General features: G+C 47.2%; 1 protein-coding gene across 1 annotated transcript in view; it reads left to right on the top strand.

Moving 5' to 3' along the window:
* The window catches only part of anks1b (ankyrin repeat and sterile alpha motif domain containing 1B), a 351,867-nt gene that overhangs the window by 95,903 nt on the left and 235,817 nt on the right, over positions 1 to 20,147 (top strand). The window contains exons 2-4 of the mRNA XM_056275653.1: positions 3,446 to 3,526; positions 6,763 to 6,919; positions 18,697 to 18,849. Coding sequence (XP_056131628.1) covers positions 3,446 to 3,526; positions 6,763 to 6,919; positions 18,697 to 18,849 — 391 coding nt within the window. The remainder of the gene's footprint in view (positions 1 to 3,445; positions 3,527 to 6,762; positions 6,920 to 18,696; positions 18,850 to 20,147) is intronic.

Raw genomic sequence — 20,147 nt, 5'->3', positions numbered from 1 at the left:
TTTGTTGGTAGGCAACAGTATAGACTGCCACACTACCCAGACACCACAAACACAATGCATCTTAGCAAACAACTTGCTAGCATACCAGAGACTACAAATTGTGACAGGTGGGAGAAAGACGAATCAGAGCAATAATTTACATATGAATTCATGATGTAATCGTTCTTCTATGAGACAGAGAAGGTCAAACTACGCCTTATCAAAATATCTTGAGACATCAAGTTTACATTTCCGAGATAAAACGCCGGTACACGCCCCAAATGTCCTCAAACCACCCCAATAGATAGGAAAAAAGTGTTTTTCCTCCATTTGTGGCACAACTGCTTGTGTTACATTGTGTTGCCATATTCTGATTGTTACCGCTTGTGTTATACTATGTTCATGCCTCCGTTGTTAAGCGGCCTCAAGTGTGGGAAGTAGTCTTTATAAATCAAACCTATTATCATTTCTCTAACAAAGGACGTCTCTTCACTGACACAACAGACACAACAATAACACTGTAGCCACAATTGTACTTCACAGTTATGCAGTGTTGCACAACGCACCCCCACCCCTGCTCAACCCCCCCGCCCCCGCTCTAAGACTGCGATTGGATCGTTCGCTGTGTAGCTGGGCCTGCCTATCCTAGCCAAGATGGATGCCAGATTTGTCTTGTAGTGAGATCGATGTGATCCCCTTGTGCAACTCACGGGTTTTTGTGAAGTTCTACGTCCATCAGGCCTCATGGGGAATTCACCCAAACAAAGCACGGGTTCTCCTTCCTGCTCCCACAGTCATCAAATCCAGTCAGCCTTAGGGTGTCTAGACAAAACCAGACCTATGTCCTATTGATTATTGTACTCTGTGTGTGTGTGCGTGTGTGTGTGGCTGAGCCGACTACTCAACACCACTGACCTCTGTAAACTGGAATGGGCGCTCTGCCTCCTCATTCAGTATTTCCCGGAAAAATTCTTTGCTTGTTCAGTCGGTCAAAGCCAAGAAGAAATGTCCCCCTTAAACCAAATTTATCCACTGGAAGAGACATTCTCTTAAAGCGAAGCCGCACCTCTAATAAATGGGTCAGTCTGTTGCAGGGGAAATAACCTATATAAGACTTACATATATGTTAAAGGTGAAACTTCCATAATAGGAAGATTCGGGTTCAACCATGTGACATTCATGCAACTTGTTTTCAAGATTTTGGATTATGAAGCCTCCATACTCTGTCCTGGCATAATTTTGGTCCGACTTTGAGGAATAGAAGTGAGAATGTGTCCAACATTCCTCTCCTAGGGAAGATCTCCTGTGTACACCAGTGTTTAGGAGAGCTGGAAAGGTGTCCCAACCCGTTAGCGTTCCCAGCAGAAGCTACTGAGACAAAGGAGTGCACGAACATGTGACAGGATTGAAGGATGTACTGGGAACGCTTAACTTAATCCCAGCAGACTTTCTCCGGCATGCCGTCTCTCCCACAACGTTTAGATTTTGTTCCATCTCTGTCAAAACAAAAGTTCTTGCAAATTAATGATTCTTGAGGAGGGTGTCTGGGTGGCGTAGTGGTCTATTCCGTTGCCTACCAACACGGGGATTGCCGGTTCGAATCCCCGCGTTACCTCCGGCTTGGTCGGGTGTCCCTACAGACACAACTGGCCGTGTCTGTGGGGGGGAAGCCTGATGTGGGTATTTGTCCTGGCCGCTAGTGCCTCCTCTGGTTGGTCGGGCCGAGCAGCGACCGGGACAGCTTGGTTGAGGAGAAAAAGGGGCAAAAAATAGAAAGAATGTAATAGCAAGGATTTAGGTCCATAAACATGCAGTAGTTGAAGGTTAAACTCTGATTGCCCTTCTGTGGCTTCAGCTACTGTGCAGGTTTCATTCATGTTCCCACCATGCAAAGAGAACTAACACAGAAACGAGCTGCAGCACTATTATACAGGTTGCTATGTTGCTAGGAGTTGTTGATGTATTAAGTGGAATACATATCAATATTATTGCCCCAGGTGTGGACAAGGATGCATTTATGAATCCCAACCAGTGCCGCGGCTTAAACATCTAAATTATAAAGTGTAAAACTATTTGATTATTGATATAGTAGTCCTGGGTCTACACAGTTTCTAAATGTTGTTTGAGGCAATGGAATTCCTGCATCACTCGATTGGTGACAGACGCATGCATCCACGCAGTTAGGCTGTGCACTGCAGAGAAAACCCCCGGTTTTGTCATTGTGATTTCACTGTGCGGCTCAAAGCATCTTAAAGTACTGGTGTAGCCGTTCCTCTCGGGGGTAATCCCACTGCTAGCTGTGAGTGTGTCGGAAGTTTCATAAATCCTTAGTCCTGCTCTGATGTTGGAGTATTTTTGTCCTAGTCACGCTTGTACCGAGAGTCCCAGGAGTAGTTCTGAGATGCATGATAACTATGGGTCCTGGTCTACATACAGTACCTCTCTTACATGATTAGAAAGGTGTCTCATCTGGGGGCGTGCGGGTGGCGTGGCAGTCTATTCTGTTGCCTTCCAACATGGGCATCACCGGTTTGAATCCTCTTGTTACTTGCAGCTTGGTTGGGCGTCCCTACAGACACAACTGGCTGTGTCTGTGGGTGAAGCCGGATGTGGGTATGTGTCCTGGTCACTGCAGTAGCGCCTCCTCTGGTTTGTTGGGCCGCCTGTTCAGGGGTGGGGATCGGCAGAGGGGGTGGAGCAGCAACCGGGATGGCTCAGAAGAAGGGGGTCAATTGGCCGGGTAGAATTGGAGAGAAAAGGGGGGGGTTAAAAAAAAAGGCATCTCGTCTGCGATGACACCCTCCACACCGCGTAGTATTCACACACTCTTACACATTCTGACCCATTTTTTATTTTATTTTTTTGTGGGGGTGTGTTTGAAACCCCCTTCTTCATTTAACAAAACCTGGTGATTTGAACAGAAAGGACCAGAAAGGAAAGGAGCTGGACGTTTCCTGCCAGTTTCGACTCGGCTCTCAAGCCCGGAGCTGTTCAGACACACATTAAACTAATGACCATTTTTCTCCGATGCTCTTAAGAGTGCCACGTGTGAAAAAAGAAGGTCATGTAATTACAGCCCTGCAAAAACTCCCTGGTCTGTGTGTGTGTGTGTGTGTGTGTGTGTCTGCTGGTTGTATATGTATAGTTTAAGCCCACATGTTGTGCGTGGCTGGCTGTCCTTGTGCGATGCTGTTTTGTGTGGTTTGATTTGCATGCTCAGCTTTTTGCTATTAACAGAAATGACCTCACTCACACTCTGCGTATGGTTTCATGACGAAATACGGGCTGGGCTCCTCCAGGGTCTGGTTTTCCCAGCTTTAACCTGACCTGAGGAAAATGCATCTAATTAAAACACAATTCTTCTCCCGCATGAGGGCTCCCCCCCACAGACACACAACCCACGCCCAGTCCCCATCAGCAATTTAAGAAACCGCATCACCTGACGTATCTGTTTTTTTTTCCACAGCATGTGGAAGGGCCTGAACGTCAACTGCACTGACAGCTCCGGGTACACGCCGCTCCATCATGCCTCGCTCAACGGACACAGGTATCACCATCAATGTATGTGTGTGTGTGGGGGGGGGTGTCCTGGAAAGTCCTTTTTTGTCCCACAAACCAGTCAGACCAGTATCTAAAAACTGGTTGACTTTCCCATTCATTTGTAACCATCACGGATGACTAGACTCACTAGCCCTTGGCTAACGGGTCGGACCCTCTAGATCAGTGGTTCTCAACCTTTTTGGGGTCCTGGACCCCCTGCGTATTTTTGATCTACCCTGAGGACCCCTCCACCTGATCTTGGGGGAGGGGGGTTGCAATTTGATAGAAACAGTAGAAACTGCATTTTAAATTGCATTATAGCATTTATTCACTCTTCGGGGCAAAAATAAGAGCTTTCAGTTGTAACTTGGATATAGTTAACAAAACAGAATTCTTATGCAGTAACTTTCAGATATATGTAACAAAACAGAATATGTATTCAGTAACTTTCAGATATATGTAACAAAACAGAATTTTTATGCAGTAACTTTTAACAATGCAAACGGGAGCGAGATCTCTTATTAAAATACAATAAATTACACTTGTGAAACAGATGTAATTAGAGAAAAAAGTACTGTTACCCTTTATAGTTTAGGTAGATAAAGGTCTAGATCAGTGTTTCTCAACCGGGGGTCCGCGGACCCCTAGTGGTCCGTGGTGTAATTGCAAGGGGTCAGTGAAAATAAAATATCTTTAAAAAAAAAGATCCTATGACATTTATAGAAATAGGATTATTTTACTCAAATGTGACTGAGACCTTTATCTACCTAAACTATAAAGGGTAACAGGACTTTTTTCTCTAATTACAACTGTTTCACAAGTGTAATTTATTGTATTTTAATAAGAGATCTCGCTCCCGTTTGCATTGTTAAAAGTTACTGCATAAAAATTCTGTTTTGTTACATATATCTGAAAGTTACTGAATATATATTCTGTTTTGTTACATATATCTAAGTTACAACTGAAAGCTCTTATTTTTGCCCCAAAGAGTGAATAAATGCTATAATGCAATTTAAAATGCAGTTTCTACTGTTTCTATCAAATTGCAACCCCCCTCCCCCAAGATCAGGTGGAGGGGTCCTCAGGGTAGATCAAAAATACACAGGGGGTCCAGGACCCCAAAAAGGTTGAGAACCACTGCTCTAGATGACTGGTTAGCGCAGTCGCTTGTGGTGCGGGCGTGGTGCGGGATTCGTTTCCCGGCAGCGGCTTCCCGGATGCCCCCTGAATTCGCCACTTTGGTGTCAGAAGTTGGATGGTGGGACCGTGAGGCCATCGGAAGTGTGTGCACCCAGAGGCGTGAGGGAGCTGATATGCTGAAGCGTGGGGACGTGCTTCCCAAAGGGGCGGGGGGGGGGGTAGTGTAACAACCATGGATGACTAGACTCGCTAGCCCTTGGCTAACGGGTTGGACCCTTTAGTTGACTGGTTAATGCAGTCGCCCGTGGTGCGGGCGACCCGGGTTCGCTTCCCGGCTGCCCCCTGAATTCGCTACGACGGTTAAAGAGGTTTTACATGGCAACATAGAAATTAAATTGAATCTCTTTCAGCTCAGGGGTGACTGTCAGATGTAGATGTGAATGAGTAACATGAAAATAGGAAACTGGCTGTGTATTCAGCCAGTTTCCACACGAGCAAGTGTGTTCATGTTGTTTGTTTGGATGGTGTGTGTGTGTGTGTGTGTGTGTGTGTGTGTGTGCGCGTGCATGCGTGCATGCATCTCTTGGTTGCGTGTTAGCGCGTGGATGCACACGCCTCATTGTGGCACTGCTTGCTTCCTTCACCTGGGCCTGCTGATAAATCCCTTTCACACTCTGGATTAGCTTTAGCCTGACCGCTAGCCCACTTTAGCAGAATTGAAGGATTAACACTGTGTTTTGGGGGCAATTATGTGGATTTCCTACTTCAGATCAAGTGGAAGAGAAGGGAGAGAGGGGGCCGAAAAAAAATGCAATGCTAGAATGAAAACGAGGCGGCTAACATAAAGCTCACTGTAGAGGGTGATTTTAGGTAGCGGCGGTAAGGAGAACTAGCAATTAACACATAGACTGGAGACATGGTTACTGACGAAGAGAGCCAGAAGAGCTTTGGTATCTAAGCTGAATTTAAATTATTTAAACAGAAAACAACTTTAATTATTATGTTTGACTTTAAAGTGTAACTTCACACCACCCACTGCATAATTCAGAAAAAGGCTAAAAAGTGGGGCAAGGGGTTGAGGGGGACGGGCGGGGGGAGGCTGAAGAGGGGTGTGTGGATGTGTGAGGAGATCTGCGAGAAGGGCCGGCCGCACGTCCAGGGTTGCTGCCGCACACCGCCATTGTCCTCTCCACTGGCCCTTCCACCGCCCCGCCACCCGGGTGCCCCCATTTGAAGTCTTTTAATAAGGGTGTTAAAATTATGATAGCTTGATATCCGTCATTTCATATTAGATTTGGTCGCATTAGTGCGAGGGCCCACCTAGGAGGCTGTGTATCTGCAGACTGACAGGCAAAACGTTTTTATTAGGGAGATTTTTTTAACTTGAACACTGCATATGTAAAACTTTTTTTTCCTGTATTTCCCAGTCATTCGACTTGTGTGCTGTGCAAAAGTCTAATAATGGCAGGGAAAACACTGGTTTTCTGTCAGTGTGTGCGTGTACTTCCCTTCTCCCGATAGACAAAAAAAAAGGGGTGGTTTGTCGCCAAGTTTGAATACCAGAGAAGGGGAGCTGCGTACGCCTGGTGGAGATCTGCACTTCACTGAAAGCACGCCTTTAGTTCGACCATGTGATCCGCTGATGTAATTCCTGTAGAATCGACTTTTAACGATAAATAGGGTGAATTTTAAATGAATGAAGTTCGCGGTGCGATTCATTAGGAATCTGTGCTACTTTTGCTCAACTCCATGGAGAGATTTTGCCCTTTACTGCCTCCGCTCCCCTTCCTCTGACTCTGACACTGTGAATGCAAACGAAGCGCCTCACCTTTCCTCAGCAGAAAAGTCAGCGCTATGATGTGTCACTTTGTCTGTTTGAGTAATCGAAATGGGATTTTATTAGTAAGTAACAAGGAGGCAATGTTGTCTGCACCCTGACTAATCTCCCTCCACCCTCCCTCCCTATCTGTCTGTCTGTCTTTCTACTTATACGTTTGTCCCATTTCTTGGGCTGTTTTTGTTTCTGTATGCTGACCTGCATATCTCTCTCTCTCTCGCTGTTTTTCGGTGTTGATCTCTCTCTTTCACTCTTCCCTCTCACAGGGATGTAGTGCTGAAGCTACTCCAGTTTGAGGCCTCCACCAATGTGGCCGACAGCAAGGGCTGCTTCCCCCTGCACCTGGCCGCCTGGAGGGGAGACGTGGACATCGTTCGCATCCTCATTCACCATGGGCCCTCACACTGCCGGGTCAACCAACAGGTAAGCGTCAAAGCAGCTTCGCCTTCTCCGATCCAGATGTCGTTTTAGAGCACTGTTTAATGAATCTGATCCAAGCTCCCATCCCATATGCTTCCTCTGTTGAATCCATGACGAATCAGTGAAATCACATATCCGTTAAGTGTATGTAATGTTTAAGAAGTAAAACATAAGAGGGAGTGTGTTAACATGTGCGAATAACATTTCTTCCACCAAAAAATGTAGCTCCACCACAAGCGGCTTGTTGCTAAACAGCCAAATAATATTAGAGTCCAAACAATAAAGTGGAAGCAAATGTCGCTAGCTTGTAACCTAGCTTAACTAGCAGTTCTTCCACACTTTGTAACACAACATGCATATAACATTAAATAAAATGAATAAATAACCACATAGTAAACAAATTAAATAACAACTTGAGTAAACACTACTAGCTAGCTTGCTACTTTTTAGGTATATAATTATTTTTACTGGTATGTGTTAATCTGTACACTGCTGTTCATCGTTCAGTTAGAAATGAAGGATGAGCGTTAGCGCTAGCATCTGATATTCTTGCTCGCTTCACTGGTGGCATCTCCCTGTGTGCGTTGTTGTAGCCAGGTTGTCTGAATATTTAACAGGGATTTTAAAGCATGTCCATTGTTGACACAGACAGTTAATGATAGCCGTTGAAATCAGTTGTTGATGAAATAAGAGTAAGGGTACGATCACACATGCGCGATATTATTATTAGCAAATATTCGACTTCCATTCCCTTCTATTCTATGTAAGCGAAGGGGTGAATAAAACATTTGCCTCCGGTAGCGAAGGAAATTTGCATGTTTGCTTTGGTTGGAGTTCGACTTTGGTGAACTTTAACCGGCAAATCCATAGCCTCAACCGATAGCAAAGAAGTGTGAAGATTCCTTCATGTTGTGTGACCCAGGGGAGAAGTTTCTGCTGGCAGGGCTGCACTAAAATCACGGATGTGTAAACATGCTTCCTGGCTATTGTCAATAGATTAATCTGTCTTGTTCTGTCTTGTAAATTTGATCAGATTTGTCACTATAATAGTTGATAATGGTAGCAAGCAACAGGCTTTAATATAAAATTTACAGTACTATAATGTTACGACCCTGTCCTGAGCAAACCAGGCAACTTATAAAATTCCGAGCAGCAGACATAATGATGATGGTCATGATGTAACAAGTGGCATCCCATTTCCTAGGTAAAGATTTCAAACCCTTTCTGTGTAGCTCCATTCCGAAGGGCTGCTACCCAGTAGAGGGCATTCCAAAACTAGAGGTAGGGCCAGGTGGGGGGTGGAATCGGGATTGGGTCGAAGTTCGCCCTCATGGCACTCCAGATATTCTGCTGTTTCACTTCACCACGCTGCATCCGAGGTAAACACCACTACGGGTTTGGTCTCATTTTCTTAGTTGTCTAGTGGTGCGGATCTCTAACCATCTGACAGGAAGGGTGAGCATCTCTGCTTGGGGAGCGCTCAGCCCCGCCGCTCCTGTCATCCCTCATCAGCGAGAATGACCCACCGCACCCGTCCACCCCCGGGCCCTGGTACGTGCACGGCAAACCGATGATGTCACAGCGTATCGATGTGTCGCTTTTGAGATGAGCACGGTGTTTGATGAGGCGTTACATTTTTTTTTAACCAACTATTGTGGCTAAAATAACCCACCCCCCCTCCCCCGAGAGATTTTCACAGCGGTACCATAATGGCTGCCCTCAGGTTACTGGATCACTATTTACTCTGCCAAATAAGCACATTTCCCTTTGTAGCCATTAGCTAAATTGTTTCCCTCTGAGAGTTGTTAGGGCCAAATTATTTGCCGTGATAAATGGCATCCCTCACCCCGGACGTGACGGGGTTTCGTCAGCAAGAGAAGAGGGTCATTTCCCCCCCCCCCCCAGCGTGTCAGTGCTGTGTAGTGCTGAGAGGGCTTCTGTAAGGCAGCGCACAGTAGACTCACAAATCACCAAAGATGCTGATTGTACAGGTCGGCACACGTGCTCACAGAGCTGGAAGGGGGCGGCGAGCGTTGAGTGCTTAGCGGGAGCATGTATGACCGTTTCCCCTCGTCTGAGCCCAGCCCAGCAGCCTCTGCAGCTCGCATTGTCGGGTGCATGTGTCGCAGTACACAGGCATAAATTCATGCGTTGGAATTTATAGACCACGTATGTGTTTACGATGCCCTCGCTCCATATATATCCCCCGTGGTCTGTTTGTTTGAGCCCGATACCTGCATACATTAGTCAGTGTGATATAGCGACTCCGACACACACACACACACACATTATCTCACTTACAGCTGCAGGCCATCGGCTGCACATTAACCCATTTTCAATGATATAAGTCTGCACATCCACACCATCTACTTGTGTCAGAGGTTGAGTCTGCGTGCACGTGCGTGTGTGTGTGTGTGTGTTTAGTTTATGGCTTTTCACTCTGCTGTTTATGCTCAGTTTTATTGCCCGATTCAGAGAGGGCGCACGCTCCGTCTTAATGTCTGTTCTATTTTAGCACAAGAGACACAGAGATGGAGAGAGAGAGAGAGACATACACACAGAGAGAGACACACAGAGACCGGGGGAGAGAGAGAGAGAGAGAGAGAGAGAGAGAGAGAGAGAGAGAGAGAGAGAGAGAGAGAGAGAGAGAGAGAGAGAGAGAGAGAGAGAGAGAGAGAGAGACCCGCGTGCACACACACACAGACAGAGAGAGCGAGAGAGAGACAGAGAAAGAGAGACATGGAGAGAGAGAAATACAAAGAGAGAGAGACACGCACACAGAGACGGAGAGCGAGAGAAAGAGAGACAGAGAGAGACATACACAGAGAGAGATAGAGAGCGGGAGAGAGAGACACAGACACAGAGAAAACGAGAGACAGAGAAAGAGAGCGCGACAGACAACACACACAGACACAAAGAGAGAGAGACACACAGACACAGAGAGAGAGAGAGCGCATGAGAGAGAGACAGCACACAGACACACAAAGAGAGAGAGAGACACACACACACACAGAGCAAGAGAGAGTGCACAAAGGAAGGAAGGTGGTGGAGAAATGTGACGGGAGTGATCTGTTATATGCCCAGCGCATGTTGAATAGTAAGGAATAACAGAATGGGTACGGGTGGGTAAAAACTGGAGGCGGAAACTGGCTTTATTAGAAAGCGAGGCGGGGAGGAGAAGTGGGGTTACGAACGTGTAGCTGTGCCAGTAGCCCGTTTTCTTGAAGGTTGGTCTGTGTTATTGGGTGGTGTTGAACCAGCTCCAGCCCGCTGTTTATGACCTAATTGGTCCCAGCAGCTCCTATTCACAGCTGTTTGTTTATATTGACTGCGTTTGAGTGTGTGTGTGTGTGTGTGAGAGAGAGAGAGAGAGAGATTGCTTGTATCCTACAGCTTGTGCCATAGGGTCACCTGTATGTTTCCATGGGTGCGTTGTTTGCAGTGTTTGTATTCATGCCTTGTACGTGTGGATGGGAGATGGGGGGCAGGGGGGGGCAGAGGCAGAAGGGGTGAAAGAGAAATCCTCATCCTGAATTTCCTCTCTAGTGCTGAGCCTCCGCGCCAAAACCAGCAGGTGGAACTGAAAGGGAGACAACAGAAAGAGAGGAAGTGTGTTGTGTGCAGGTTTCAAAGTCTAGACCATATGTCCCGTACCAGATCCTTCTCCTTTTCAATGCTCAGGTATTTTTTATTTATCCCCCCCCCCTCTTTTTCTCCCCAATTGTACCCGGTCAATTACCCCACTCTTCCGAGTTGTCCCGGTCGCTGCTCCACCCCCCTGTGCCGATCCGGGGAGGGCTGCCAGACTACCACATGCCTCCTCCCATACATGTGGAGTCACCAGCCGCTTCTTTTCACCTGACAGTGAAGAGTTTCACCAGGGGGATGTAGCGCGTGGGAGGATCACGCTATTCCCCCCAGTCTCCCCCCCCCCGAACAGGCACCCTGACTGACCAGAGGAGGCGCTAGTGCAGCAACCAGGACACATACTCGCATCCAGTTTCCCACCCGCAGACATGGCCAGTTGTGTCTGTAGGGACGCCCGACCAAGCCAGAGGTAACACGGGGATTCGAACTGGCGATCCCCCTGTTGGTAGGCAACGGAATTGACAGCTATGCTGCCTGGACGCCCCTTGCTCAGGCATTTTTAACCGTGGCATGTTCTAGGTCGAATATCAGAATATTAACAGCTTGCCCCAGCTATTTACTATTTGAGGTTATTTTTCAAGATGGAGTCCAGCGTGTGTAGCAGTTTAGACAGCTGCCCGTTTCATCATCACATGTCGTTTGCCTTATGTATACGCCCGTGCTCAGAGGCACTTCAGCAGCCCTGCGTCAACAGGGCAGCCTTCCCCAGGTTGTTGATTGAGTACATGTGATGTTTTTTTCCAAAGGGAGTAAAATTAAAGCAGTATTGAACCAATACTTTTGGTCAGCGACATCATTAGTTGGCTTGAGAAACGGCCCTGGTGGTTTATTTACCCCAGCGAGGGAGAGCAGATGTAGTCTATGTGTGGGAAACAGCCAGAAACCTCTGGGCCTTCTTCCATGTGCGGTTTCTATAAGGATCAACATGAATGTGACTCGTGTGTGTGTGTGTGTGTGTGTGTGTGTGTCCATGACTATATCAAGTATGTCCCTCAGTGCTGCAGACACCAGACACATACATGGAATGTTTTCTTTTCCACCAGCAGGAGGATGGAAGGTTACGCCATTCTCTCTCTCTCTCTCCCCCTCTCTCCCATGCTCTCTCTATCATTTCTTTCTATCTCCCTCCCTCCCTCCCTCCCTCCCTCCCTCCCTCCCTCCCTCCCTCTCATGGTCTCTCTCTCCCCCTCCCTCTCATAGTCTCTCTGTCTCGCTCGCTCTCCATCTCTCATCTCTCTCCCTCCTCATCCTAATTCTCTTTAAAACTGCACCTCAGTTGAGGGAGCTAGAAGGAGCGAGTTGATGTGAGAGAGAGAGAGAGAGGGTGGGGGTGGGGGGTAATGCAAATTAAGAAAGGAAATGACTTGTGGGTGTGAATGACTTGGGAAGTTTGAGGTGTTTTATGGGTAGCCATGTGTGTGTGTTTGTGGGTGTAATATTGTTAATATTTCCTTTAGGCCTTTCCCCAGGTGCAGCAGGGGCCCCCGGGAGAGCTGCAGAGACTGTGTGAACTAGGGCAGAGGTGAAAAGGTGAAAGGTCGCGAGGTTGGAGCCCGCCGTGCGTGTTTGCACAATTGTGCGGTTTGTCCTTTCGGGTTTGTACGTGCGTGTTTCGTCTTCTGCACAGAGTGGTTGTGCGCGCACGCGGGTCCGCACACGCCGCTACCACACTTGTAAATGAAACCATGTGTTTCCTGATGCCCCCCCCCCCCACACACACACACCTCTGGAAGAGTTTCAGTATGTGACGTGCCCTCTGTGGGAACACATGGCACTCCTACAAAACTCCCTGGGAAGAGGTTTCCTCAAACACCAGCCGCCACTAAGCCAACCGTTGGCAAGGAGTCCACCCAGAGCCTCACGGAGCCGGAGGACACTTTCCTGTCCTCCGGCTCCATATCGCTGCAGCAGGCATGAACCGGTCATTGACATTACATTACAGGGTTAGCGCTGGGATACTTGGTGTGTAGTCGAGTAATTCAACGTCAACAAGGCCTTGATGTCATTACAACATGCTGCACTGGGGAGGTTTTTCTTTTGGGAATTTCCACTGCTGCATATTGATTTTTACAAGTTTTAGTTCATATAAACATTTCAGTGTGTGTTTGTGTGTGTGTTTGTCTTTGGACTCCCTCCCATGCTGTATGTCAGAGAGTGGAAGAGATGGGTCAATTGGATGTGAAGTGTTAGCCACTGGACAGCTGCTCTCCGGTCCTGCTCCCTTACCCACCTACCTACCTCTCTCTCTCGCTCTCTCACTCACTCGCTCTCTATCTTGCTCCTCTCTCTCTCACTCGCTCGCTCTCTATCTTGCTCCTCTCTCTCTCTCGCCCTCTTTCTCGCTCTTTCTTCTCTCTCGCTCGCTCCCTCACTCGCCTCTTCACTCATTGCATCTATTTGTTCCTTCCCAATCCTCTCATCTCTCTTTTGTATTTTTCCTTTTATTAATCGTGTTTCTTTATTATTCACTTACCTTGGCCCTGAGTGCTTCGTGCACTTTCCATTCACTTTCCATTCACTTAATAACTACCGCCGTTTTTCTTCTCCTTCCAGCTCAGTACAGTGTTTTTCCTCAGCTTCAGCCTCTTTTTTTTATCCAACCTCCTATTTATTGTCTCCTTTTATTTAATTTTTTTCTCTGTCTGGCAAGATATGTAGATAGATACATGTGTACATACTACATTCATACATACATGCGTAAATATACATGCACACCTTTATGCATATATATGCATACATGTATATACATACAGTATATACATGTATGTATGCATGCAATATGAGGGGTCGTACAAGCCATAATTCATTCTGGCCGTCTCATAACATACATTCTCCTTTCACATTAAGGGAGGTGAAGGTAAAAGGTGAAAGGAGAATGTATGTATATGAGAGGGCCCAGAATGAATTGTGGCTTGTACGGCCTCTCATATTGCATACATACATACAGTGTATACACGTATGTATGCATGCATAGGTACATCCATACATCCATGAAGAATAGAATAACAAACGTAAAGAGACGACATCTATCGTCCATGCTTGCGCTTGTCGTTTGCGCTCTGTTAGTTTACCCAGTCCTCCCCGGGTGCTGTCTGCAGACAGGGGGATAGTGAGATGGACGTGTAGGGTGAAGGGGACTCGTATTGCTAGCCGCCCATCAGAGGTAACTTGGCATGTGTTCAAACGAATCCCTCCAATGACCCGCTCTGATTTCATTTCAGCATTGGGATCTCTGATAAGGCCAGCTTATTTGCATGGACGTTGGTGTTTGCTTAGTCTAATACTTGGGGATTTAGATTAGATGGCAGTTTTAGCCATCCGATACGATTTATGTGTGTGTGTGTTAGAATATCATGCATATGTGCACCTAATCTTTCTACTTTACTGTGTTGTTTGTGTGTTTGGGGTAGTAATCATAGTGGTGCTTCTGATGAACCACTGACAGAAGTCTTTCTCCATACGAGCTGAAGCCGTACGCAGTCCTCGTATATTCTTGAGTGTTAACTGCAGCCTATGCTGAGTGACACGTGCTGATAGCCATTTGTGTGAGCATGTCAATAATGCACTGCTGTGCCTGTTGATGTTGCGTCAGTAGATCGCTGTTTCTTGGAGCCCAATCAGCAACGATACGCCAGGCGGTAGATAATATCAGCAAGCTGCCACAGGAAGGGTAATGGAAATATACAGCCTTCTCTGAAAACATGGAGGAAGGATGTTCTCTCCTTTCCTCCCCCTTGTCTGCCTTGTGGCCTAGCTCTCCTGCTCTATTCTGGCTCTCTCTCTCTCTCTCTCTCTCTCTCTCTCTCTCTCTCTCTCTCTCTCTCTCTCTCTCTCTCTCTCTCTCTCTCTCTCTCTCTCTCTCTCTCTCCTTTTCTCTATCATGATATCTGTCTCTCACCCTCGTTTTTTACTGTCATCCCCTCTTCCTCTCTCACTCTCTCGCTCTCATTTTCTCTATCATATGTCTTTCGCCCTCGTTTTCACTATCATCCACTCCTCCGCTCTCTTTCTCTTTCTCTATCATACTATCTGTCTCTCGCCCTCATTCTCACTATCATCCTCTCTTCCTCTCTCTCTCTCTCGCTCTCTCTCTCGCTCTCATTGTCTATCTACTATCTATGTCTCGCCCTCGTTCTCACCATCATCCACTCGTCCTCTCTCTTCCCTCTCTCTCTGTCAGGAGATTGCATTCTCTCCATCTTAAGCTGCTAATGTGGGGCGTTGGGGATTGGACTGACAAAGCTTTATTGTCTGTTGAAGGCTCCAGACAGAACGGGTCCTCCGTGTCCCTAATGATAGCCGCAGTCTTCATCGCAGCTGTCCTGTGACAGCTCTTGTCACAATCAAGATATGTCTATGAGTTTTCATATTCATATTCATGTGTGTGTGTGTGTGTGTGTGTGTGTGTGTGTGTGTGTGTGTGTGTGTGTATAGGTGCTATTACAATGATTCAATAAAACCTTACATTTCATGAGAGCTCAAACACTTGCTGGGTATTGTCGGGTACCCGAGATAAGGCGGAGTATGAATGCACGGCGGTTTTGCGTGTGGTTGAAGCATATTTATGGTGTTTGATGAGGACAGTGTATGAGTGTGTAACCAATGCAGTTCCAGCACAATAGACCTGCAATCAGACCTGCACAGGCCCCGGTCTGTGCTCCTCCGTACTACTGTGGAAGGTTCCACTTTTCCCTCAATGGAGGGGTGTGCAGTCTTGGGGGGGGGAATGGGGAGATTTGATTGGCTGTTAAGGCGCCGCTCCTAAGCAGGCTGCCGTGTTATTGCCTTGGGATTATGTGCTTGTGTGTTCTTGCACGCTTGTGCATTTGAGAGTGTTCATGTGTCTCTACAGAAGGGGGGCTGTCCCCCCTCGTTCAGCAGCACTGTACATACAGTATCGCTCCATCTCGCTCACTCTCACTGCAGGGGTAAATAAAAAGAGGGGGAGAGGGAGAGGGCGGGTGAGGGGGGGTGTCATGGCTCAGGGGAGGAATGGAGTAAGAATAGACGTGCATTGAGAGATGAAAGAGAGAAAGATGTGGGGAGATAGGGGAGATAAATATCTGATTATAGAAGGAGAAAATTTATCTTCAGAAAGAATGTCCATCCTCTCTTTCTTCTTCCCTTTCTTTCTCTCTCTCCTTCCTCCTGTCCTTCCCTTGTTCTCTCAGTTTTACTACCTAGTGTAGCTTTTCAGCAATGTGATAAATGTAGGGTTTGTTCCTGACCAAACACCCACAAAAAAATACACACACACACACATACACACACACACATTTCCCCAGTGCTCTTTACCCAGTATTTTCTATTCTGTCCATGTTGAAGACTGCTGCACTTATACAGTGTTGTGTGTGTTTGCCCTCTGGCTACTAGTCTGGCCAGTAATGTGTTTGTGTGTTTTGCGTGACTATCTCTGTTTTCTTGTCAATAAACAACAGACACACATAACTCCTGCATCCCCTTTCCCTTTCCTCCTCTCTCTCGCTCTCTCTCTCTCCCAGCACATCTGTTATGTCTCTCTATTATGTCCATATACTGGGTCCGTATGCCCTGTTTACTACTCATTACTGTGCCGTTTTTACCAAGAGCTGTCGTGGGACCCCAAAGACCACCGGCACTGTTGTGGACCCGACAGGGACCCCCAGGGGAGAAGAAAACGCTCACGGTTCCTCAGACACACGAGAGTCGCCCAATGCTGAAACAACCATTAGTCCTCACACGGTGCCCCTGAAACCAACCGGGGCCCGTCTGTCTCGTTGGATTTCATATACCATCACTTTCCTTACAGCTGTTGGTAATAAGAGATTGGAGGAGTTGGATGTATGAGAGTGTTGGGGTCAGGTCCACGAGACACCTTATTTTATTTCCCAATACAGTTGTGGTTTGGTAATGACTTAATCGCCGTCCACATTCCCGCTATTGCACCATCTCAATCCTTGATCCGTTACGTTCGATCCAGTTCAATTTCGTTTTATGCGGTTCAGTAAATGTCACTTATCCCCGGAGGGCAGTTTTCAAGGTGGGCATAAAGACGTACATTAAAACAAATACACATTCATAAAAACACTTAGAGCTGTGTAAAACGGCAGCCTTGTCGCGTGGCCCGTCTCACTGCCCGAGCTGTTCCTTTCAAACCAGCCCAGTAGTTCCGTCCAGTCAGCTTTATTGACCCTGGCAGAGCAGTTTTTACAACATGCATCAAAACAGCAAACACACACGTACGTTTAAATGGCGTCCGGTTAGCGTGATGGTCTATTCAGTTCGAATCCCCGTGTTACCTCTAGCTTGGTTGGGCGTCCCTACAGACACAATTGGCCGTGTCTGCGGGTGGGAAGCTGGATGTGGGTATGTGTCCTGGTCGCTGCACTAGTGCCTCCTCTGGTTGGTCAGGGAGCCTGTTTGGGGGGGTGGGGGAACTGGGGGGAATAGCGTGATCCTCCCACATGCTATGTCCCTCTGGTGAAACTCCTCACTGTCAGGTGAAAAGAAGCGGCTGGCAACTCCACATGTATTAGAGGAGACATGTAGTAGTCTGCAGCCCTCCCCGGATCGGCAGAGGGGGTGGAGCAGCTACTGGGACGGCTTGGAAGAGTGGGGTAATTGGCATTACTCCTTATATAACCTTTTGAGTCCAAAAAAGGCACCTGGGTCAAGAGGTGGGGTTCAGAGAGTTTAAGGGGTGTTGTACGAAGGGGGCCCAAAAGTGACCATTAGGCTAACACGAGGCATCCGCAATGAGTCAGAGGTGGGTGTGAGTTATATACCACAGAGGAACAGGGGGGGGAGATGGAGAGCTGCAAAGGGCATTCTGGGGATGGCGTCAGACTCATTCTGACTCTGAACGGACATATTGTCGCCTTAAATGAAGTGGCCCAAAGCTCTCCAGAATTATGCACTAGGTTTGATGCTGTAAACATGAGGCTTGGGAATTGTTACTATGCATTTCAGTAAGTGCTGCCAAGTTTGTTTTAAGACAATAAAATCATAATCCTGTAAATACACCGTTGTTGCTTGTGCCCCTCTGCTAAAGCTGAAATCTTTTTTTTTTATCTAACTTCAGCAGTGAAACTTACAAACCAGGTGTAGCAGCCATTGTCGCTTGTGTGCCGTCAGCTTAGCAGTAAACAGTTCCCACCCTTATAAATAAAAACGGCATCCTAAAACTAACACACAGTCTAATGTATTACAAACTACATCAGACTCTATGGGAACACTGTTGTACAGTAATATTGACTGTTGAATTGGTAGATTAGCTGTCCAACAGAGGCGCCACCACACGGTCCTCATGTTTCGCTACTTTACCCTGTTTCAGTAGGAACGTATTCGATGCTGCACACGTTTTCGTCCTACCAGGTCGAACATTACCACAGCGGTATATGGGGAGTTTCTCGAACCTTGGTAAAGTTGCCAGTTAGTATTATGTAGCCTGACTCCGTGGTCCAGATAAATGACACAGCTATTTATTAATGGAGGAAAATCCAGGATTTCAGCTTTAAACAAATCAAAGGGAGCCTCGTATCTTGCTTATAGACAAACGTAGAAAGAAGTGGTGGTTGGAGAAAAAAACTCATTCAGGTTCCAGATGGAGCTGTCTCATACATGGACAGGGAGCGATAGATTTTCGCCGACGGCTCTCCCAAACCTGGACACGGTGTTGTGGTGCGTTTGATGTATTGATCGAGACATGCCTACGTCTGCCGGCCTCATCTAGGAAATGTAACATTGAGGCTTGAGTTTTGTCTTGTCAGTGTTTCAGTAAAGGAAATGAACTCATGTGTCGCTTCTCTTTCACTCTGCTTTTTTCTGCCCCTCATCAACCCCACCTCCACCCACCCTCTAAATCTCTCCCCTCTTCATATGCTGCCACCCCGCATGTTCATCAACACTGTCCCCAACATCTTCATCTTACGCTGCTGCTCTTTCTTCTCACCTCCCTCCCCGTTTCCATCTCCATCCCTCTTGTTTGTCTGTTTATCCCGCCACCGCTTGCAGCCCCCATCTCTAATCCTCTCATTTCTTCCACCTCCTACCTTTCCTCCTCATCCTTGACCTCCACTCTTGCCTTCCTCCATCCCTCATCCTCGCTCGCTCGCTCTCACTCTCTCTCTCTCTCTCTCTCTCTCCACCCACAGAACCTCGAGAGGGAGACGGCGCTCCACTGTGCAGCTCAGTACGGTCATTCGGAGGTGGTGTCGGTGCTCCTGCAGGAGCTCACCGACCCCGCCATGAGGAACAGCCGACAGGAGACGCCTCTGGACCTGGCGGCGCTTTATGGACGCCTGCAGGTTTGTGGAAACAGGGGCCACAAGTCCCAAAACACCGTACCGTATGTCCAGTTGGACACGGGGAAAGCGGTTATTTCAGATTATTTATTGATTCGCTTAGTTTTTATTGTATTTTAATAAGAGATCTCGCTCCCGTTTGCATTGTTAAAAGTTACTGCATAAAAATTCTGTTGTTACATATATCTGAAAGTTACTGAATACATATTCTGTTTTTTTACATATATCTGAAAGTTACTGCATAAGAATTCTGTTTTGTTAACTATATCTAAGTTACAACTGAAAGCTCTTATTTTTGCCCCAGAGAGTGAATAAATGCTATAATGCAATTTAAAATGCAGTTTCTACTGTTTCTATCAAATTGCAACCCCCCTCCCCGAAGATCAGGTGGAGAGGTCCTCAGGGTAGATCAAAAATACACAGGGGGTCCAGGACCCCAAAAAGGTTGAGAACCACTGAGTTAAAGGACAGAAATTCTGGTGTGAAAAAGCGTGATGATAGGCAGTGTTAAATGTGACCTGATAATTGTGTTTGCCTTTTTTTTCCCCAAACAGTGCATTAATGATGGATCTCACTGTTTTTATAATCAGGACAAGCCTTTTTACAAAAATGTTAAAAGAAATAGAAGTTCTTCTTTCCATTGCCTTGCTGAGGGGCACAGACAGGAGCATTAACCCTAACATGCATGTCTTTTTGATGGTGGGAGGAAATCGGAGCACCCGGAGGAAACCCACGCAGACACTGGGAGAACATGCAAACTCCACACAGAAAGGACCTGGGACCGCCTGGGGTTCGAATCCAGGACCTTCTTGCTGTGAGGCAACAGTGATAACCACTGGGTCACTGTGCCACCCCTTTTTTCCCCCCACTTTATGAAAGGAATTTTTTTTCCCCCCAATTGTACCCAGTCAGTTACCCCACTCTTACGAGCTGTCCTGGTTACTTCTCCAACCCCTCTGCTGATCCGGGGATGGCTGCAGACTACCACATGCCTCCTCCGATACATGTGGAGTCACCAGCCGCTTCTTTTCACCTGACAGTGAGGAATTTCGCCAGGGGCACGTAGCGCATGGAAGGATCACACTTCCCCCCCCCAGTCCCCCCCCCCGAACAGATGCCCCGACCGACCAGAGGAGGCGGCAGTGCAACGACCAGGACACATACCCACATCCGGCTTTCCACCCACAGACACGGCCAATTGTGTCTGTAGGGACGCCCTACCAAGCCGGAGGTAACACAGGGATTTGAACTGCCGATTCCTGTGTTGGTAGGCAACGGAATAGGCCGCCATGCTACCCGGA

This window comes from Lampris incognitus, chromosome 3 (assembly GCF_029633865.1).
Source record: "Lampris incognitus isolate fLamInc1 chromosome 3, fLamInc1.hap2, whole genome shotgun sequence".
Classification (NCBI taxonomy): Eukaryota; Metazoa; Chordata; class Actinopteri; order Lampriformes; family Lampridae; genus Lampris; species Lampris incognitus.
The sequence above is the reverse complement of the archived record's forward strand: the minus strand, read 5'-3'. Positions and strand labels throughout refer to the sequence as shown.